Source organism: Anabrus simplex, chromosome 6 (assembly GCF_040414725.1).
Source record: "Anabrus simplex isolate iqAnaSimp1 chromosome 6, ASM4041472v1, whole genome shotgun sequence".
Lineage (NCBI taxonomy): Eukaryota > Metazoa > Arthropoda > Insecta > Orthoptera > Tettigoniidae > Anabrus > Anabrus simplex.
Genome location: NC_090270.1, coordinates 345827909 through 345852074, shown reverse-complemented (window position 1 = coordinate 345852074; position 24166 = coordinate 345827909). Strand labels below are relative to the sequence as shown.

At 41.0% G+C, this 24166-nt stretch overlaps 1 protein-coding gene across 1 annotated transcript in view; it reads left to right on the top strand.

Moving 5' to 3' along the window:
* The window catches only part of Dpck (Dephospho-CoA kinase), a 68118-nt gene extending 46682 nt beyond the window's left edge, over nt 1–21436 (top strand). Inside the window, exon 4 of the mRNA XM_067149415.2 lies at nt 20743–21436. Within this exon, the coding sequence (XP_067005516.2) occupies nt 20743–21055 (313 nt within the window). The 3' untranslated portion in view covers nt 21056–21436. The remainder of the gene's footprint in view (nt 1–20742) is intronic.
* Nucleotides 21437–24166: the final 2730 nt, after the last annotated feature.

The following is a 24166-nucleotide window of genomic DNA, read 5'->3' as shown; positions in this document are numbered from 1 at the left end:
AGTGCAAATGCATGTTATAAATAAATATAACATTTTTGTATTGAAAAGGTGGACCGTTTTAAGTTTTTCCTAACATCCTTTCTCAGTTCAATACGGACAAAATGAAATTCCTATGTTTAAATAAAACGAGCTTATTTCTCACAGCTATTTTATGATTGTCAGGAACATTCTTCTTATATGGAAGGAGGCTTGATAATCGCTGTCATCCTTAACGGCTTTACTTTCGACAAGTTATTGTAATTTTGCTCTCTGTTTCAAGAAATGTTTTGTCATCATCATCAAGTTTTAAAATCTTTTGTTTTCCTGCACATATGTTGTTTGTTTTGGTTGTTGTTGGAGGCATCAGTTTTGGTTGTTCAGCAGTTGAGCTACACTGCTGTGGATCAATACCAGCAGAAGCTGCACATGTTACTGAAATTATGAATCAATAATAATTTAATAGACTACTTACCATTATCAACATCCACCGAGCGAATTGGCCACGTGTGTTAACATGCTATGGCTATGGAACCAACCTCTGCATTTGGGAGATGTGTGGGTTTGAACCCCGCCACCGGTTGTGCTGAGAATGATTTTCTGCGGTTTTCCATTTCTTTCCACCTTCTTACCCAGTTTTATTCACCATCATCAGTTCATCTTCATTAGCTCGTCAACTAAGCCTGGCATCAGGATGCGATCTGGTCATAAAACACACCCTGCAAATTCATCTCTTTGGGCCGATGACCTTTGATATTAGGCCCCTTAAAACAACAAGCATCATCAAACAATTCATCTCACCTCATCCCTCACCCCCCCCCCCATCAAGAAAGGGAACTAAATGATAGACATACGTACCATTATCAATACCCACTTCCTCTGCAACATTCGTCCATAGTTTGCGCTGTTTTTATCTCGAGAATGATAATTTATCATTCATATTCCACAGGGGTGTTTTTCACAAACTTTACCAATCACCTTTTCACTGTCTACATTCATGACTAATGTTGATTCATTCTATAATAAAAATAATGTTGCATATGATGACTGAAGACAACCAAGTGCTTGTAGGAACAGTGGTGTACGGGCGATTGACTACAAGCAGCAAATCCCATTTGAGGAGGATTTGCCGCTTCTCAGCTGTAGTCAGTCGCTTGCAGTGGACACAGTCTTGTTACACTCTTCGTATTGGGATCAGTCGCACTAATATGCACAAAGTCGCCTCATCCTGTAATCACACTGTCCACTATCAAGGTAATTTGCCCCAGACTAGTCAGCCGATCCCAGTCGTGCTCAGTCCAAACTATGATAAAATAATGCCCTAAAATACCTACACCCTGGATTTTGATGGGGAACATATAATTAAATATGGACACGGTGAGGACAATTAAAACTACAAATAAGGCAAGGCAAAGCATAATGTCAGTTTTGGAGGAAAATCTGTTTTTTAAAAATAAACAAGATAAATATTTTTTTAAATAGCAAGGTATCAAATGATCCAGATTTTACATGACTCAGATTGTTTTATTTTTTCCAGCTGGATAAAGTCCATCTCGAGGATCAGAATATATTACAAATTTACAGTGTATGCCGCCACACATACTTAACATATCAAATGAAATCTTGAAGTTTCATTAATTTTAACACATGGGCTTGCGTGCCCGCAACACGCTCCTGGCTTTACTTTTTGTTAACACTTTTAACTGTAGATGAGTACGTTCCCCATTTCTGCACACTTGACATTGCAGTGGGGTCCCTAACCTTAAGAAAAGACATGATTTAATGCACAAAAAGGGGGGAACAAAACTAACCTAACTGTACAATATATAACACGTTGAGTGGTAAAACATCCTGCGCACAAAATATATACATCATGAGTCATGAGCAATCTCATGAGCATAACAAACAATGTGGACGGAACCACACAAAATCAAAATCACATAAATGGCAAAATATATACATTCACAGAAATAAAACATATTGTCATATTTTCCAGGGCTCACTAAAAAAAGCATGCGGCATTCACGCAACTCGCATCCACTCAAAGCCTCAATAAAATAAAAGGAAACACAATTAGTCAACTGCAACAACCATAGAGACATGGACAGAACCAATAAAATCACAAAGTATAGGCCGTTCAAATAAAACTCTCCTCGGTAGACAACATATCACCCTTGCCAACACACGGCGGAATGACTCAAAGTGGAGATCCATGTCTCCCAAAATAAAGCAGCAATACCAAAACCACAGGGTCCAACCCTTTACACACGCTGCTCAACATTCTACCCGAGGCAAATCACATAATCAAGAAAATGCGGGCCTTTCAGAGGAGGAACGCGTCCTCTTACTCAAAATCACACTAAATAACATCTCATGTCCTAAAGTTTCATAAAACCCGAAGAAATATGAAGGACATCTTCTAACATTCGCTCGCATGAAACACGACTGTGCTGGTCACGAATCAAAGCACTCACCCTTAAAGTAAACATGAATAATAAAGTGGCCAACTCTGTAATAAATATGATAAACTGAAACTAAGAAATTGCCACATAGACAATCGATCATGTCTGAACATCGGAATGTTACTGAAATATCTCAATCCTACATTGCGAGAAACTCTTATTGATAATAATAATAAATTTAAATTAATAATAATAATTTTACAGAAATTTTAATCTAATACTCGTAACTCGAAATACAAAACAGCATTCATGGAACTCGTGAATCAATTACTAATTTACAACCTAGATATACAAAATAGTCGTCAAGATGACGCTAACAAATTTGTGGATCCACAATCCACCGTCTTACACACTCTCATTCACACTCTCTCTCTCCAGTCGTTCCACTCATGACTGAGTATCGTGACCCAAGGACTTTGTTGTTTCTTTTATAAGCTGATACCATTCTGTACGTACTTGCGTTTTCGGGACAGTAATTCTCCATGGTAAGGCCATGATCTCTCTTACTTGATCAACCCTTTTTTTTGTACCAGAAACTTTTCCTTGGACAATTAATTTTTCCAGGTTGTCATCCTCTCTTCTCATAATGTGACCAAAGAATTGCAGGATTCTCTGGTACACAACTTGGCATAAACTTTCTTGTATTCCAATTTCCCGGATGACAGAATAATTTGTTCGCCCGGTTGTCCACGGTATTCGCATCATCCTTCTCCAGCACCACATTTCAAAAGCGTTGAGTCAGTTCCTGTCTTTAGCTGTTATGGTCCAAGTTTCGCATCCATACAGGAAGATGGAGAACACAAGTGAATGGACTAATCTTTTTTTCGTATTCATAGATATTGCTCTATCTTGCCAGATCATCTTTAATTTTGCCGTAGCTGTATGTCCTAGAATGATGCGACGTTTGATCATGCAATAAATCCCAGAAAACGTGACGCCATGTTTCCGTACACTTTGAGCTCCCATTAATAATACTTTAATCTAGTCCTTCCTGACTTTAATTTGAATCCTTATTTACAATAATAATTATGCCCCGAGACGTACACTGCATCTCAAATCTAAAAGCAAAACAAATCAAATATATGAGGCTAAAATGAGAATCTGACTCATAAAAGAAATGACGCTAACCACTCAGCTAATTAAATCAGAATAAAATGTAAGAAAGCAAGCTGCGACCTCATGCAAACGGTCCACATTTATGTTACAATTATATTTACATTAACAAGCTTCCTATCATTTACTTTAAATACGACGTAGTCCTTCCAAACAAAGCTACATCTACTGAAATTAAATATCAAAACTAACCTATCCCCTTTTGCAACATTAAACACATTCACACTCACATAATTACATTAAAAACTCTGTACTCATCTGTTTCATTGATTTATCGCCACTCTTCTTCAGGAAACAGCCGACCCCATCTTGTTTTTAGCCAGCCATATCGATGATGATGCTGCCTTCAGAAAAGACTTGGATCAGTCCTTTTGTCTCCATCGAGGGGTAGAAAGGTGATGTCGTATTTTCCGTTGCTGCTTCTGCTTCTGGATGTCGTTTAAAACATCCCCTCGTTCACGATGTAGAAACTAGGTCAAGATCGACCTGCCGGTTACAAGAATACTACAACCGGGAGTAATTTCCACTGACCTTGAAACCAGTTCCCATTCAGTCACGGAACCGCTTCTCTTATCTACTCTTGTAACTAGGTCAAATATTTCCCATTTATAAAAGGCTGTACTGGAAATTGTAAAGTGTATGCCGTCAGAAAACTATTTACACAGGCAGGCTACTATGCATTTTGAAATGATTAAATGGAACTGTTCTCTCCCTTTGGTAATTGTAAGTTAAATGCCATTCTCCCAGTATTAGAAAACTTGAATAGATTAAATGCAGACTACCCTAGTTAATAATACCTGCTCCTGCTTCTGGATGTCGTCTAAAACATCCCCTCGTTCACGATGTAGAAACTAGGTCAAGATCGACCTGCCGGTTACTAGAATACTACATCATCATCATCATCATCCTAAACCATCTCCAGTTTCCCGGGTGTGGTATATGAGCCTCCTCCATCTCATCCTGTCCTTGTACCATTCTTCCTCCACCAACTTGTCCCAATCATGACTTCTCAGCAGTACATCGCTCTTAACTAAATCTATCCATTTCCTTCGTGGCCTTCCCACGGGTCGTCTTCCTTCTACCTTTCTGTCAAATTCCTTCCTTACAGTTCTGTTTATTGGCATCCTCTTCATGTGACCAAACCACTTCAGTCTTGATATCTGAATCTTATTGAGGAGAGAATCATCTATTCCTACTTCTTCTCTAATTTTCTCATTCCTAATCTTGTCTTTCCTGGTTTTCTAGATCATAGTGCATAGGAATTTCATTTCAGCTGCCTGAAGTTTGGAATTATCTCTATTGGTCAGTGTTGTGGTTTCGAGACTGTACGTAAGAATTGGTGTATAATAGGACTTGTACAATGTCATTTTTGTTTTCATGGGTATTTGCTCATCCCACAGCAGGTGTCTTACCGGTAGTAATTTCCACTGACCGTGAAACCAGTTCCCATTCAGTCACGGAACCGCTTCTCTTATCTACTACCGTAACTAGGTCAAATATTTCCCATTTATAAAAGGCTGGACTGGAAATTGTAAAGTTTATGCCCTTGGAAAACTATTCACACAGGCAGGCTACTATGCATTTTGAAATGATTAAATGGAACTGTTCTCTCCCTAATTAATAATAAACTGTATTTTGAAAGGTATAAAATTCCTCTAAGCGACAATTTGGGGACGGTAATTGAAAAATTAAAAACCATAGCTGAAGAAATTGCTCCTATTAAAAAAAGAAAGAAACATGCTTGGTGGAATTTGGAGTGTGACACAGTGATTCAAAACAGGCACAAAGCATGGTTGAATGATCAACAAAAGAGAACAGAAAAGTCCCGTGGAGAGCTAAATAATGCTAGAAAACAAACAGTCAAAGAAATCAGAAGGGTTAAGAGAAATTATCACAAAGAATCATTAAACGCCATAGATGAAGCATTCATACATCATAAGACAAGGGATTTTTATAAAACGTTTCGACAATACCAATCAAACTATACTCCACCAACACTTATGATGAGAAATACAAATGGAAAACTGGCACATAGTAACCAAGAGAATGCAGAAATTTTAGCTCAATACTTTCAAGAATTACTTAATAGCAAAGAACCAACACAATACCTAGAGTATGACCTTCATTCAAAAAATAAAATACCATTAGAAAAGGTTATACCACCAGATTACAATGAAGTGTTGAAAGCCATCGATTCACTTAAAAATTACAAAGCTTCAGGGGAGATTCAACTAACTGCACAAATATGGAAGAATGCTAATACACAAACCATTCAGAATTTACATAAATACCTCATAGACATTTGGAATACTGAAAAAATGCCCGAAGAGTGGAATATGGCGATTGGTACGGCAGGTACGGGCTAGGAAAAGCGGCGGCCCGAAGGGGCTGGATAAAGGTCGTATTAAGCGAAAGATACCAACACCAATTAACAACGATATCTCGCCAAGCTTCTTTAATTACAAGTTCGGAAACTTTAACTGCTTTAAAAACATCAAGTAACAACAATTTACAATTAAGAGGATAATACCCGTATATACACTCAGAATTATTACAAAACACTAATGAGGGAGCCAGCCCTCTCTACCAGGTACAAGTTCACATGCATACGTGAAGGGTTTCGCTTTGCAACTTCCCGAACATAATATGAAAGACCTTCAAATATTACAATAAGGTTGAGAATAAATTAAGCATGGCCTTCCGAATTCTTAACCAACGCAACGCCCGAAGGCACATAGAGAATCCGTAGTGGATTACAATAACGTAGAAAAGCAACACCTACTTAACCCCACTATGGAATGTTTCGGCCATGAAAATACTTTCTTTAAACTGAATCAAACACATCAACTAGAAATCTTAAATAAAGATCGAATCCAAAGCACAAGGTTCCTATCATTACACAGTGACAAGCCTCCTTTTTACCTCAGGCACCTTAAATTTCGACATCTTAAGGGGACAGTACAATAGCAAGATCCCTCTATCTCTCTTACCTCCGCGCTAGCGTGCCGGGATCGACGGGCTAGAAGGCAAGCCCGGGAGATAACAGACTGCTCAGAGTGCCAACAGCAGAATCACCCGGCCGGCCGAGGAGAACGACCGCGAGCCGAGCAGCGGTCACGTGGACCGAAACTCCCCTCTAGAAGAGAAGGGAGTTGCAGAGGGGCGCGAAGCAAGAGAGACAGAGAGAGCTCGGAAGGGAGGGAGGACTCTTCAGGGCGAGAATACTTCTACATTTCCCTGAAGACATGCGGAACGGGCAAAAATACATTTATTCCATAAGAGGGGCAAGGATAGGAAATAAAATACATGTAAATACATCAAATTACACAATACATAGTACAGCTTGCAAGCACATACACTGTAAAAACACTGAAGAAATATAGTCTGGGAGGGGGATCACAGTTTACACGGTTCAGATCCTCCCCGCCTAAAAGCCGACGCCGGAGAAGATGAGAGTAGTCCTTAAAAATAAAATATAAATGCAGTTCTTCTAAAAAGAGTTCCATGGGGTTGGAAAATACTCCTAGTTCAAGGAGAACACATTCCCAAAATCACTTCAAAACTTCAAATTCAAATTTGAATAGAAATGCACATAAGGAGGTTCTGTGCCTTTAATAATCTCCTGTTACTAGGAGCAGACTTTTGTAGAATGACAAGTGGACTCGGAGGAATTTGAGCCACACAGAAAGTTCATAAGCGGGACAGGAACTTGGCGAATAAGTGACAGCGACGAATTTCCCACTCGGTCCTTCACATAGCTAGGTCGCAGCAGGCGAGCAACCAGAAAGAGTTGTGCGCCATAAGAACAGATAGGCACGAAGATGGGGGCTCCGAAGGCGTAACATGGTCCATGAGGAGCCGAAAAACAGGTCACAGCCAGGGCAAGACGTACCAACAGCTCCACCGAGGGGCCCTCTCAGAGAGCTCGGCAACAGGATGCACCAAATGACTGGAAAAATAACAGAGCCAACAGAAGTCTGTCTCTGCACCTTTCAAGGAAGGACCGGGGGTAGGTCGACAACGCCAGGCCGCATAAGGACCCGGCAGCAGCGCGGAGGTAAGGCGGGAAATCAAGACGGGAGGGAGAGAAAGGCCGGAAGGGGCGTGAGGTAAAAGGAAATACAAGAACAATTAATCAAAAGATACCGTTTAACAATGGTAAACATTTTAAAATACAACAAGATATCATCCTTAACTAAGGAAACCCTCCACAAGTGATTCGAAGCGAGGCGAACTTGGTGCAAATGGCACCAACAATTTAGGCAGGCTTGACTTGAGAGAGGTGGACTCTAAACACCCTCTCCACCACGGGGTCCCTCAGGAGCAATGTGACAGGAGTCAAAAATTTAATAACAGTACAAGGCCCCCAAAAGCGGGGGGAGAGCTTACTCGAAGGTACAAAATTCTTCACAAAAACCTTATCACCGACGGCCAGGCTGACAGGTTTTCGCCCCTGATTGTAACGTTGCTGTTTCCTTAAATTAAAGACCTTAAGGTTAGCCATAGCACGTTTCCATGTAGCCCTAACATTAGGAGGATCGATATTCTCCGGCAACAGATCATTTATATTCCACAAATTTGACAAGGGTGAGTTAGGTATGAAACCAAACATGAGAGAAAACGGGGAGGACTTATGCGCCTCATGAACAGCAGTATTGAAAGCATAGGTTAACCAAGGAACAGTCGTATCCCACCTCCAAACATCTTCATGATGGAAGGCGATAAGCGCCGAGCGCAAATTACGGTTTACCCTCTCCGCGTACGACGGCTGAGGATAGTAAGCAGAGGTCGTAACGTGAGAGATAGAAAGGCCGAAACAGAATTTTTTAAAGCAATTGGACGTAAAAGCCCTCGCATTATCGGAAACTAAAACTTGACAAGGCCCAAACGTAGAAAAAATGCTTTTCAAACACCTTACCGTGGTGTCAGCAGTAGCAAGCTTGGTAGGAAACATCCAGGTAAAGCGAGTGAAAGCATCAACACAAACAAGAATGAACCTATTACCATCCCCTTTCGATTTGGGGAGGGGCCCAACGTAGTCTATAAACATACGCTGCATAGGGCGAGTAGCTTGAGAAGAAGATAGAAACCCGACCTTAGTATTCAGCGGTGGCTTGCTAATTTTACAAAGCTTGCAAGCTCTAACCAATTCGCGCACTTCACCATCCAATCCCTTCCAAATGAAATTCTCACGGATTTTCTCTCTTGTTTTAAAGACCCCGAGATGGCCCGCAAGAGGAGACTCATGAAAATATTTAAAAATCATGGGCATGAGAACGGCAGGTACCACCACCTTCATCCTTTTATCGTGGCGAGCCGTACAACACAGGACTCCGTTCCGTAACTCGTAGGGAGCAACCGGTTTACCTAGCTCTAAATCTTGGATGATGGGTCCCAAGTAAGGGTCTTCTCTTTGAATTTTTCCAATGTCATGATACAATATGGGGGTATCTGACAGAAACGCCGCAGAAATCGGCAGAGCAAGGGACTCAACAGCAAAGGGTTGATCATCTTGAACCACCTCGGGAGAGTACATACGGCTTAAAGAATCAGCCAAAATATTATCCGACCCCCGGATGTGGCGCACTTCGAACTGAAAGGCAGAGATCCTGATCGCCCACCGGGCCAAACGGCCAGTTCTTCGAGGACGACCCAGAACCCAGCTCAACGCCTGGTTGTCCGTTTCAAGTTGGAATTTAACGTGCTCTAAATACATCCGGAACTTCTCAAGGGCAAATAACACGGCTAAACCTTCAAGCTCGTACACCGAGTATTTCGATTCCAGGGCGGACAAGGTCCTGGATGCATAGGCAATCGGGCGTCTGCCAAATTCTGACTCCTGCAACAACACCGCGGCGACAGCGGATGCAGAAGCATCGGTTTGGACTATAAACGGTTTAGAAAAATCGGGCATGGCAAGAATAGGCGCGTTGGAGATGGCCAACTTAAGATCTTCAAAGGCGGCCTGCTGAGAGGGTCCCCAATCAAATTTAACCCCTTTCCGACGCAAGGAGTTAAGCGGGCTGGCGCGCTTAGCGAAGTCCGGAATGAACTTGCGAAAAAAATTTATCATGCCGACAAACCGTGCTACGCCTTTCACGTCCTTAGGGGGGGGGGGAATTCACGAATGGACTGGGTACGAGAGAGGTCCACGGAAACACCGTCAGGCGAAACCACATGCCCAAGAAAAGACATCTGGGGCCTCGCAAAGGAGACCTTAGAAAGCTTGACGGTAAGGCCCGCCTCCCGAAGGCGTATCAACACTTCCTTAAGGTGCAACAGGTGCTCCTCGAAAGTTTCAGAATAGACCACAAGGTCATCCAGATAGTGATATAGGTAGTTAAATTTAATGTCCGAAAACAGCTTATCCAAAAGCCTGGTAAGAACGGCGGCGCCCGTCGATATGCCAAAAGGGACACGCAAAAATTCGTATAAATTCCAGTCTGTGGCAAATGCTGTCACATGCCGCGACTCAGGAGCCAAGGGGATCTGGTAGTAGGCTTGATTTAAATCCAAGATAGTAAAATATCGAGCCTTCCTAAACCAGGAGAAACAGGAGTGTAAATCGGGGAGCGGCACGGACTGCAACACAATTTTCTTATTGAGGACCCTATAATCCAGGACAGGCCTGAACCCGCCCTGAGGTTTAGGGACTAGGAAGATGGGCGAGGAATAAGCGGACGTAGACGGCTGAATAATCCCCTGGTCAAGCATCTTAACGATGATCTCCTTCAGCGCCTTCATCTTAGGCGGAGACAAACGGTAAGGGGGAATCCTTACTGGAGTTGAATCAGAGAGTTCGATTTTATACTCCAAAAGATTGGTCACGCCCAATTCCTCAGAAAATACGTCCGAAAAAGTGTCGCACAACTCCCTCACACTCCGCGCCTGATCCTCAGGGAGATGGCTAAGATCACATACCAGCTCCTCTTGAGGGGGCGTAACCGACCGGAAAGACACAGAATTAAATGAACCAAGGGGAATCTTTACCGATTGGGAGAATCTGAACCAACAAACTCCCTTTTGTAGGTCCAGAACCAATCCGGAGTAAGAAAAGAAATTTGTCCCAAGGATTACGGGACATGACAAATCCTTGGCTACATAAAAGGAGAACTTCCAAGAAAAGTTAGACACTCTAATTTTACTAGTGAAGCTACCTATAATATCGACCATAGAAGAATTGGCTGATACACAGGAAACAGAGTCAGGAAGCAAGTCCGAAAACTTACATATAGCTTTATGTGCGATATACCATTTCTCGCTGACCAAGGAAACTACACTCCCCGAGTCCAGCAAGGCCGATACAGGCTCGTTCCCCATTTCAACCTTAATGAAGGGAGCACTACCTTTCAAATCCGCAGAAATCCGTAAACACTCGGGCGGAAACGTATCACATAAAGGCTGAACAGAAGCACAACGAGGGCTGTCATCAACTGGGGGACTGTGAGGGACGGAAGCCCCCTTACCTAGTCAGCTTGACGCTGAAGTTCCAGCACAGTTCTTCGCAAAATGCCCCGGGCGCCCACACTTAAAACAAGCCAAATTGCTACTCCTATTAGGAACACTGGCATTAGCCGACGTGCCCACCGGGCGACGACCAGGAGTCCTAGTGGGACAACGGTTCCGCAAATGATCGCGTGATCCACACTCATAACACCTTCTCAGGTCTGCAGGCTTTCTGGAAGCGGGAGCGCCGGATACATAGGGCGATGAAGGACTCCTTCCCGTACGCAAGGTGTCCGCATGACGAACTCCTTCCGCGGCGACGACCATTGCCTCCAACTCCGAAAAATTGCGGGGATGGGCCGCGAAACACAAACAAGAACGATACAAGGGGTTTATGCCCTCAACAATAGTCGAGACGATTTGCTCTTCTGAAAAATGGAGCGCAAAAACCCTGGCGTAATGTTTAATATCCAAAATGAAATCAGCCAACGACTCATCATTACGCTGGACTCTGAAGTAAAATTTCTGCACAAACGAATTTAACGCCCTAGCTGGAATAAAATGCGTCAATAAGTGCGCGTGGAATTGCTGAATAGTTTCCTGTTCCTTAATGGCCTTAACAATCCTATACGACAACCCACCACTCGCGAAGGGATAGATAATCTGCAATATATGACTATGAGAAATTCCAAAAACCAGGGCATGGTCCAGGAATTCGACCAAGAAACGAAGGAAGGCTACAGTGTCGCTCGCCGAATTGACAGAGTAGTATGGGGCCCCCTTCAACATTAGCGTTAATGGATGAGGAATATTGGAGAATGTAGACACATTTGACGGTGGGATAGATTGCAAAGGTTGCTGTTCTTGCTGTTCTCCAACCTCTCTATTCCCTATAGGTTTATCCGAATCATCTCCACCTACCACGGAGACCAAAACAGGTTTGGTTTTGCCTGCCAATTTCGTCAATCATAAGTCAGTTTTCTCCAACAAGCTAAGCGCTCTACCTTCCATGTCCTTGATTTGGGTCCTCAATTCATCCTTTAACTCCAATGACAAAAGGTCCCCAATACGCTGAACATAATGCGTGAGGCGACCTTGAACTCTCCTCAACTGATGACTAGACACTACGTCGCTTTCCAAAAATTCCATAATTGAAGCAATATCAGTTAAATTAGTATCAATCAAGGACGCGGCACTGCCCACCTCGCCATCGGTATAACAGGGTACAACGACTGGCTTATCTAAGTTGGTTCGTAATAATGCTTCATCGTTCTTGACCGTACCTCGAGATTCAAGATTCCGAATGGTCAACTCATACAGTAATTCTTCCTTTCGGAGTGAGCCCGGATAAGCTACATCTCGAGTGGACATTTTGATAACTTAAGGGACAAAATGGGGCACGACGTGGCGGAGGGACACCGAGAGACCCCCTCCCAAGCGATCAAGTACATTTACTAATACGACACCAGCCCCATACAACCACGCTCTGCTACCAGCTGGTACGGCAGGTACGGGCTAGGAAAAGCGGCGGCCCGAAGGGGCTGGATAAAGGTCGTATTAAGCGAAAGATACCAACACCAATTAACAACGATATCTCGCCAAGCTTCTTTAATTACAAGTTCGGAAACTTTAACTGCTTTAAAAACATCAAGTAACAACAATTTACAATTAAGAGGATAATACCCGTATATACACTCAGAATTATTACAAAACACTAATGAGGGAGCCAGCCCTCTCTACCAGGTACAAGTTCACATGCATACGTGAAGGGTTTCGTTTTGCAACTTCCCGAACATAATATGAAAGACCTTCAAATATTACAATAAGGTTGAGAATAAATTAAGCATGGCCTTCCGAATTCTTAACCAACGCAACGCCCGAAGGCACATAGAGAATCCGTAGTGGATTACAATAACGTAGAAAAGCAACACCTACTTAACCCCACTATGGAATGTTTCGGCCATGAAAATACTTTCTTTAAACTGAATCAAACACATCAACTAGAAATCTTAAATAAAGATCGAATCCAAAGCACAAGGTTCCTATCATTACACAGTGACAAGCCTCCTTTTTACCTCAGGCACCTTAAATTTCGACATCTTAAGGGGACAGTACAATAGCAAGATCCCTCTATCTCTCTTACCTCCGCGCTAGCGTGCCGGGATCGACGGGCTAGAAGGCAAGCCCGGGAGATAACAGACTGCTCAGAGTGCCAACAGCAGAATCACCCGGCCGGCCGAGGAGAACGACCGCGACCCGAGCAGCGGTCACGTGGACCGAAACTCCCCTCTAGAAGAGAAGGGAGTTGCAGAGGGGCGCGAAGCAAGAGAGATAGAGAGAGCTCGGAAGGGAGGGAGGACTCTTCAGGGCGAGAATACTTCTACATTTCCCTGAAGACATGCGGAACGGGCAAAAATACATTTATTCCATAAGAGGGGCAAGGATAGGAAATAAAATACATGTAAATACATCAAATTACACAATACATAGTACAGCTTGCAAGCACATACACTGTAAAAACACTGAAGAAAGATAGTCTGGGAGGGGGATCGCAGTTTACACGGTTCAGCGATAATACACCTTTTACATAAAAAAGGTGATAGATCAGATCCCAACAATTATCGTGGGATATCATTGCTGGATATCACTTACAAAATTTTTTCAAAGTTATTAAACATGAGAATTCAAGAACAACTTGACTGTGAACTTGGAGAATACCAAGGAGGTTTTCATTCAGGAGAAGTTGTCCAGATCAAATTATCAGTTTAAAGTGGATTATGAAGCATCATAAGGTTAAAAACAAAAAGTTAGTTATCACTTTTGTTGATTTTAAAAAGGCGTATGATAGTATCATGAGTCATTATTGAATATCCTAAAAGAATTTGGTTTACATCCAAAACTTATTCGCCTTATTGGAATTACCCTTAAGAACACTAAATCTAAAGTCAGATTTAGAAATGAACTCTCAAAGCCATTTGACATTAATACTGGACTTCGGCAGGGAGATGGACTCTCACCATTATTGTTTAATTGTGTGTTGGAAAAAATCATGCGGGAATGGAATAAGATGTGTCAACCTAACATCAAGATTGGCAGAAAAATAAGACTCAATTCTCTAGCATTCGCTGATGATCTTGCACTACTTGCTAATGATATGGAAGAAGCTAAATTACAAATAGAAGAACTTGATAACATAGCAAGAAAAGTTGGATTGCAAATTTCATATGAAAAAACAGAAATAATGCCAACCTTCCCTGTTACAGCACCAACCATTACCTTAGTCAATACCAAACGAATTAAAATTGTGAATAAGTTTAAATATCTTGGTGAAATTATAACTTGGAACTCCAATGAAAAATCATCAATAGAAAGCAGAACATTTAAGTTAAAAAAAGCACAACGAATTGCATGGCCAACGTACAAGAAAAAATCTCTTTCAGTAAATGCTAAACTTCAACATTACTGTTCTGTCATTAAACCTGAAGCGACTTATGCTTGTGAAACACTATTTAAATTGAACACCAAAGCAACAATGGATACACTGCAAAAGGTTGACAGAAGGATACTCAGAAAAATCATTAATAAAAAACATCAGGTGGATGGGCAGTGGAGATTATTGCGTAATGCAGTGGTTTATAGGGAAAGTGAATCTATAATAGATACAATGAGAAAAAGAAGAATTGCCTTTTTCTGTCATCTTTCTAGATTAAATGATAATAGGATAGTAAAACAACTATTTAATTACTTTTGGAAGAGTAAAACAAAAAATAATTGGTTTAAAGAAGTTCAGAATGATTTAGAAGAGCTGAATATTACAATGAAGCAAATTGAAAATAGAGAAGAAAAAAGGATTCTCAAGAACAAACAAAAATAAGATTGTCATTAAAAACTGTACAACACAAACAATATGTCATATCTGATGAAGAAAGGGCAGCCAGGTCAGCCAGAATGAAGAGATTTTGGGAAAGGAAGAAGATGATGCAAGCTAAATCTTCAGTTAATTCTTTGTTAACATAAATGTATTTGGGTTTGATTAAAGTGCTCCAATGTGGGCGTAAACTATATAAATAAATAATAATAAATGCAGACTGAGAGTCTTCCAACAAAATTTTACAAGTCCCCACACGATCACTCGCGTAAATAAAAACTTCTTACGATGTTACCTGCACAGAAGTTTGCCGAGTAATAGGGTAACTGACGCGGTCATTGTTTTTTATTAATTCATCCTCGAAGACGCCGTTGTATGCTCGATTGGAGCCATATCTTCCCTAGAACAATGCCTAGCCATATCAACGGTGGCTCTATCGTTTCATTGGCTCAACACTTCGCGTACCTGACGCTTACTTCAAACATCTCTCGTAGGCGACCCTAGCCTCTCGCCGGTCATCTGAAATGTTGTCCATTGGAGTTCTATTGTTTCCCTGTTCTGCTTTGTGTACGTCATGTCGAAATTCCACCTTACAAACTTAGCTGGCGAGCAAACAAACCCGAGCTCCAAGCTCCCTACAGGAATTGCGACCTGTGCTGCTGAATATAATGTTTCCTGCCACTTACTAGTAGTTAATAAAAATGTAATATTCTCTGTATATTTGAATAAATGACTGATTAATTAAATGAGCACTTCAATAAGGGCTCAACACATAGTCACTTACATTGGACGAGCAGCATTGGACCTGGCACCTCTAAGGCCCGGTTTCACAGTTTGAGTTTAAGCCGAAGCTTTAGTAAGCCACGCACGCCGCTTAAGCAAGGCTTACTCTTTGGCTTAAACGCTGCGAGTTTCACAGTAGGGGGACCATTTGCAGCTTTACTAAGCTGAACATCTCCGAAGTTGGTAATGCTTGCGCATGCGCAATGATTCAATTCTCATCTTTGTTTACATCCGTAGCCTATGGTTGATTGACTTGTAGGTTATACATCATTTATCAGCCAAGATAATTTAGAAAAATGAACGGAAAATGTGATTCCAATAATAGTAACAAAAATAAAGTTTAAAAAAGGTCACTCGCCCGTCCTGCTGACACGTATTACCACTACAGTCTAAAATGGCCATAACTTCTGAACCATTCATGCAAATAATGTCCTGACAAGGTTATTGTAATCCTTATAAAATACTGGAGGAGGTCAAACAATTTATTTCGATGAGGAATTCGAGGATAACATCGAAATATTTATTTAATGTTAAGGCGTTATATTTTTTTTACCGCTGAGTATAGCATAAAATCGCTTCTAGAGGGCAAACGGTTGGAAATAGGTATATACCATCGCGGACTTTTTTTGTAGAGGTTTCTATGCTCTACAATTCGTACACTTACACTTGGGGTCTATCGTTGATGGTTCACGCAGCGTAAGCCAAGAAAGCAAGTGACCGACCGACATTTTTGTCTCTTTTACTGTAAATCGGAACACGGAAACTGTATTATTTCACGAGCCTCTAAATATATTCAGAAATATAAGTTATTTAATGTTAATGTTATTGGTTTTACGTCCCACTAACTATGAATTTGAGCACCTTCACCACAGGACTGAGACAGGATCGAACCTGCCAAGTTGGGCTATAAGAAGGCCACCGCTCTACCATCTGAACTGAATCCTTAGCTTAAACCTCAGTTTCATACAGCTTAAGCCAGTCACAGATAAGCTTGGCTTACCACTTGCACTCCCCACTGTGAAACTTGTCCAGAGTTTAAGCTCCCGCTTAAGCCCGATCCAAGGCTTAAGCGTATACTGTGAAACCGGGCCTTAAACAGGTTTGCCGACATTCGGTGAATCTCAGCTCGTGTGTTGTTCAAAATAACTGGTGCATTGTTCTCTTGTGTGAGGATTGTACACATAAAACTTTTCCCTTCAACATCTCCCACAGGTAATAATTACAGGGATTTAATTTGGGAGATCTAACAGGATAATTAACTACACAGTGTTCAAAAACTTCCTGTATTATCTCTATAGACCGATTAGCAATGTGTGCCATCACATTATCTTGCATGAAGTAACAGTTGTTCCTTTCTTCTTCTGTCAGCTCTTGAAAGAATGGCCTGAGAATGAGCTCTATTTATCAGTCAGCATATGGTTTCATGCAAAAATATAAGCCCTATAATTCTGCGAACAATTATTGTGCACCAAAATGTTATATTTACACCGGGAAGGGGACAAACGTGCAGCTGATGTGGATTTTCTGCACTCCAGTAGTGTTTGTTTTGACTATTTACATAGCCACTTAAGTGCAGCCATGCCTCATCATTAAAAACTAGAATTTCTGGGTCAACACATTCATCGTGAACTGACTGAAGCAACCACTTACAGTACCAAACCCTAGTGAAACTGTCAGGTCCTTTTAAATGTTGGGCAGCCATGGGTTTGTACAATTTGGCTTTTAACAGTCGTGTTGCTTTGTGGGCAGAAGATAACAACACATTAGCTTGTATGGTGAAACGTGACAAGGATTTTGTTCGAGTTCTTCCAAGAGAGCTCCTATTTCAACATGCTTTTTCCTCACTTAAAATAGTTTGTCACCTGCGGGTTTTCTTGTTAAGAATGAACCTGGTAGTTGAATTTTTCACTAAATTACATTCTAGTGAGCGCAGACCGGACATTCCAGCGGTAAGTTTACCAGTGGAGGGCTGTGCAGGATGCCTTGCTTCGTTTGGATCTACTTATGTACCTCTCTCTTGTTCTTAAATGTTCTGAAATTACACTACATTGATAACCAGCTATTTCCTGCGACTTCGTTCACGTATGTGCAGGTGTTCTTTAAAAATAACGTCACCAACACACCTCTACACACAACCACGAAAATTGATCGTCGCAGATGACTTCAAAATCCTCTTGTTTGAAATACACTGACTGACAGAGCAAATGCAACACCAAGAAGGAGTGGTTCGAAAGGGATGAAAGTTGGGGAAAAAACAGAGACGGCACGGACGAATAATTGATGTTTATTTCAAACCGATGTGCAGGTTACACAATGCGCACGGCATCGACTCAGTAGGATGTAGGACCACCGCGAGCGGCGATGCACGCAGAAACACGTCGAGGTACAGAGTCAATAAGAGTGCGGATGGTGTCCTGAGGGATGGTTCTCCATTCTCTGTCAACCATTTGCCACAGTTGGTCGTCCGTACGAGGCTGGGGCAGAGTTTGCAAACGGCGTCCAATGAGATCCCACACGTGTTTGATTGGTGAGAGATCCGGAGAGTACGCTGGCCACGGAAGCATCTGTACACCTCGTAGAGCCTGTTGGGAGATGCGAGCAGTGTGTGGGCGGGCATTATCCTGCTGAAACAGAGCATTGGGCACCCCTGAAGGTACGGGAGTGCCACCGGCCGCAGCACATGCTGCACGTAGCGGTGGGCATTTAACGTGCCTTGAATACGCACTAGAGGTGACGTGGAATCATACGCAATAGCGCCCCAAACCATGATGCGCGTTGTCTAGCGGTAGGGCGCTCCACAGTTACTGCCAGATTTGACCTTTCTCCACGCCGACGCCACACTCGTCTGCGGTGACTATCACTGACAGAACAGAAGCATGACTCATCGGAGAACACGACGTTCCGCCATTCCCTCATCCAAGTCGCTCTAGCCCGGCACCATGCCAGGCGTGCACGTCTATGCTGTGGAGTCAATGGTAGTCTTCTGAGCGGACGCCGGGAGTGCAGGCCTCCTTCAACCAATCGACGGGAAATTGTTCTGGTCGATATTGGAACAGCCAGGGTGTCTTGCACATGCTGAAGAATGGCGGTTGACGTGGCGTGCGGGGCTGCCACCGCTTGGCGGCGGATGCGCCGATCCTCGCGTGCTGACGTCACTCGGGCTGCGCCTGGACCCCTCGCACGTGCCACATGTCCCTGCGCCAACCATCTTCGCCACAGGCGCTGCACCGTGGACATATCCCTATGGGTATCGGCTGCGATTTGACGAAGCGACCAACCTGCCCTTCTCAGCCCGATCACCATACCCCTCGTAAAGTCGTCTGTCTGCTGGAAATGCCTCCGTTGACGGCGGCCTGGCATTCTTAGCTATGCATGTGTCCTGTGGCACACGACAACACGTTCTACAATGACTGTCGGCTGAGAAATCACGGTACGAAGTGGGCCATTCGCCAACGCCGTGTCCCATTTATCGTTCGCTACGTGCGCAGCACAGCGGCGCATTTCACATCATGAGCATACCTCAGTGACGTCAGTCTACCCTGCAATTGGCATAAAGTTCTGACCACTCCTTCTTGGTGTTGCATTTGCTCTGTCAGTCAGTGTACAATGAACCTATTGTGCAAGTGGTAGGATTCTAAGTGTCATCTCTTCAGCCATCGGCTATCCACAGTTTATGAATATCCTCGCGTTTCAAGAGCGGTAATGGTATTTTCAAAAAGTGCTTCAGGTTTCCACAATAATCATGCAGATATTCGACTTGTCTGTAAATCATAAGTATAACATCTATTGGAAATATAAATATGTTGCATACATTTCTGTAGATGTAGTTAAGATCTAAAAAGTATTTCCTTGCCATTTTTGCTCTATCTGCAATCAGGACTTTTATGGGTCAATGTTGAACATTCTTTGCTGACTTCATTACAATAAATTCTTCACTCTAGCAGTCTGGGTGTGGGAATGAACAAGCCTCAGAAGGAGGCAATCCCTCTTTTTCCTCTGACTTGTTATGCCTAACACAGACAAGCATTATTTTTTTATTTTTTTTTTTTCAGAGTAAACTCCTTTTGTGTTTATTAGTCCCGAAGGTCTCTTTTTTTCTGCTGAAGCTGTTGTTAAAACTGGCCAGGGTACAAGTGTACCAGCCAAGCCAGCTTGACCAAGGTTACTCTTTTGTCATTCACCCTTTGTCCTGGTGCTTGTGGTGACAGGCAAGCAAAGTCTGGTTTCCCATATACATAATGAATCAAGGAATAGTCCCTCGATCTCCTACCATTAATCATATTTTAATGTCCTTCAATCCAAATTTCTTTTTATAATAAGTTATAGATCAGCTTTTCCCTATTAACGTCTTCTGGCTGGTCTGTGGAGATTTCAAAACAAACTGTGGGATCTATCATATATCCCATATCCCCTGATTCGTTGTAGGCTACGATGTCATTGAAATATCTCCAGCCATTTCCGAGTGAGAACAAACATAGAGGCAAATATTGCTCCTGCTTACATTTTTGTTGAAAATGAAAACCTACAACCTGTTTTCCAGTCTTTGACCGGGTCAGGGATGTAATGAATGAAACATATATAGGCTGTTATTACAATGGGGTCGCCACTCCTAAGGTGATTTACTAATGACTGATAAATGCTATGAAATGATAATGGAGAGTGTTGCTGGAATGAACGATGACAGGGAAAACCGGAGTACCCGGAGAAAAACCTGTCCCGCCTCCGCTTTGTCCAGCACAAATTTCACATGGAGTGACCAGGGTTTGAACCACGGTATCCAACAATGAGAGGCTGACGCGCTGCCGTCTCACATTTTTGTTATATGTATAAATAAGTAGTATGGTAACAAAAGAAGAATGTAACTGGCTGTTAATTACCTATTCTACAATAAAAACTAAATTTGAAATCTGTATTCAAAGCTTACCCACAGAAAGTTTACATTCTTTTTTATACCTTCAAAATTTAAACAATAGTAGATTACGCTGCATCTGCAATATCACATCTGACCATATCTTGGAATACTGCATATTTTTGGAAGATTTACCTATTTAAAATTAAATAATGACAGTGATTGTGAAATTCTTTATTTTGCAGTGAAGAAGACTTGCAGTTGCAACGGCTAATGGATCGGAATAGTATGCCTGAATCTAGAGCCAAGAAACGTATCAGTGCACAGATGCCTCTGGAGAGTAAGTGTGAGAAAGCTCACTTTGTTGTGGAAAATTCAGGAACAGTGGAAGACACTCGAGAACAAGTGTTGAGGATCTTGTCTATTCTCAGAACTTACCGTGTTCACTGGAAGATTCGAGCTATTGCTGGCATTTGCTGCACAGGAATTCTGTCACTCTTGATTTGGCTTGGTACCAAATACTGGTTTTCTTCCCAACCAGCTATTACACGTCGGTAGTTGCAGTGGAAATAAAATCTCAACTTGTGCCATTCCACATTGTAGTTATTACTATATATTATTAGACATCATATTGTTTGATTGGACCACAAGTTTTGCTTATTTTTACTTCTTATTAATAAAAATGTGTAAATTATACCTACAATAGTCCATTCGTGGTGAACCTTTTGAAACATCATTATGACCTTGTTATTCCAAACTCTTAAAATGAAGCAGCAACAACTATATTATGAAATGTATAAACTGTACAGTCATTGTCTTATAGGTGATATAATAATATAGTAATCATTGTGGCTACAAGTTTATGATTATTTTGTAAAATATTATAATACATCATCAAAAGTTTCAAAAAGTCATAAACTGACTAGTAGAAACTTAATATTTCTGTGTTATTCCCTGAATTCCTTGTACAAAACAGAAACTATGCAGAGTCATAGTTATTTTTTAAACTGCCTGAGGATAGGTCAGGTGTGATCTTTTAATATCTTATATTCATATGAACCTACAGTACATTATTCTTTATTCTATATGTTGGGTATGTTCTGACATCACAGTCTCCTGTTGTGCTCTTTTGGCATAAATTTATTCTACAAGTAGCATGTGTTAACACAATAGCACATCTATAAAATAGAGGTGAAGAGTTGGTGGACATAAATCACATTTCATCAAGCTGCACACTCAGAATATTACAGGATACTGTGCTGAGTGTAATAACAGACAAAACAAAGTAAGGCAAAGAGAAACCCACTTCTCCAAAATCTTTTCAATGAAACTAGACCTTCATCAAGATGCTAATTTCTAAAGATTCTGTTCCACGAAACATACTAATCAGTTTTGTGTTTCCAGTGTTTATACTGTATTATCATGTTGAGTTTGTTTTAAATTTTCATTTCATATTATTGTTATTAAAAATGTTTATCCTCAAGAATACTTCTCCAGAAAAATAACTATGACGAGTTATTCCACGGCAGCTACCACAAAACGATCAGACTGTTACCAAGAACACAAAACTGCAGTAGCACAAGCCCTCAATTTCCCATTGTCACCTAGGCAGTTGAGACCTGGACGATCAAACCAGCAGATAAGAGGTAAACAGAGATCTTGAAGATATGGGTTACTGACGCCTCTCTAAATTTCTTGGACTGAATGCTAAACCATGCTGGAAGTCGTCCAGACTAGACTTCTAGAGCAGATCAAGTAGGTTTAGTCCCAGTACTTTAGACACATCACCAGAAGAAAGCATCCTGGAGAAACTTGTAGTGGGAGGAAAGGTTAATACCCTGAGGTAGACACCCAATTAGATGAGTGGACCAGCTATAGATCCTGGTGTGGAAATCATTCCACAAGCATACCTGCCAACTTTCCCAATTTAGGCAGGAGACTCCCGATTTTTGACAGGCTTTTAGCTTTTTTTTTAACATTCAAAGATATGTGTATCAGAATTCAACTCCTCCTTCACTTCTTTTCTCCCCCCTTTAAGTGGATTATCCTAAAACAAAAGTACAAGTTTCTTTATTTTTAAAGGAGTTTCCAAATACTAATTTTTGGTACATGTTATGTTTTTGAGATATAATACTGTAAATACACTCTTTTTAAAAATGTATCCAATTTTCCAATTCTTTCCACCCCTTAAGTGGATTTTTCGAAAACGAAAAATATGTGTTTATTTTAAAGGAGATTCTAAATACCAATTCTTTTAATCCCTCTTAAGTGGATTTTTCGAAAACAAAAAAATGTGTGTTTATTTTTAAAGAAGATCCCACATTCCAATTTTCACGTTTGTAACATTTTAAGTTTTTGAGATATATCCTCATAAAAAGAATTCAACCCATTTTCAGTCCTTTTCACCCCCTTAAATGGATTTTCCAAAAAAAAAAAAACGTGTTACTTTCCTTTTAAAGGAGATACGAAATACCAATTTTCACGTCTGTATCTTATTCTGCTTTTGAGATATAAGTATCCCCATTAAAAGATGCAACCACTTCTTCAGTCCTTTCCACTCCCCACCCCTTAAGTGGATTATCCACAAGAAAATTACGTGTTTCATTATAAAGATGATTTCAAATAGCAATTTTTACGTCTATAACATGTTAAATTATTGAGATACCAGTATACTAATTTCAAATATTCACCCAATTTTCACTTCTTTTAATTTAACCCTCTTAAGTGGATTCTTCGAAAACAAAAAAAAAATGCATGTTTCTTTATTTTTAAAGAAGATTCCAAATACCACTTTTCACATCTTGAGTTTTGAGATGTACTCATTTTAAAAATTCACCCCCCCCCCCCCTTTTTTGTGTGGATTTTCAGAAAACGAAAAAAAATAAACATTTCTTTATTTTTAAAGGAGATTCCATGTACCAAATTTCACATCGGTAACATCTTCAGTTTTTGAGATATAAGTATCCTCATAAAAAGGATGTTACCCCTTTTTCACTTATTATTACCCCCCTTAAGTGGATTTTCCAAAAACAAAAAAGTGTTTCATTGTTTTTAATGGAGATTCCAAATACCAATTTTGACGCCTTTAAACTGTTAAGTTTTTGAGATATACTGATTTTAAAAAATTCACCACCCCTTTTCACCGCGTTAGCGATGGAATATCCAAAAATCCTCCCTTTTGAGCACCTACAATGTGATATAAATGTATCCTCAAAATTTAATTTCTTTATGTTCAATAGTTTTGGCTCGGCGATGATGAATCAGTCAGTCAGAGTATGTTATCTTACATATATAGATAAATAGCATTGCACTTTGCATAACCGCATGGGTGCGTGATGCAATATATTCATCTATGTATTTGCTAAGTAATGGCATCAAAGTGCATGAGTGATTCACATTTGTGGAGCATGAGTTTATACTATTTTCGGAAGGCTTATTAGAGACCGATAGTCTCATTCATATACTTCCTGTGAAGGAATAGAGATATGTAATTTTTAGCCTTGTAGCAATAGTCAGGTTTTGAGACAATAAGTCTTATAATATATACCATAGTACTCCTGTATTATTTGAAGTTGTAGTGGCAGTGTTCTTAATGTTATTAGAAGTGTTATTGAATTTAATGTGCGATTATGGGGAAGCCGTCATATGTACAAAGCTAAGGAATCGGAC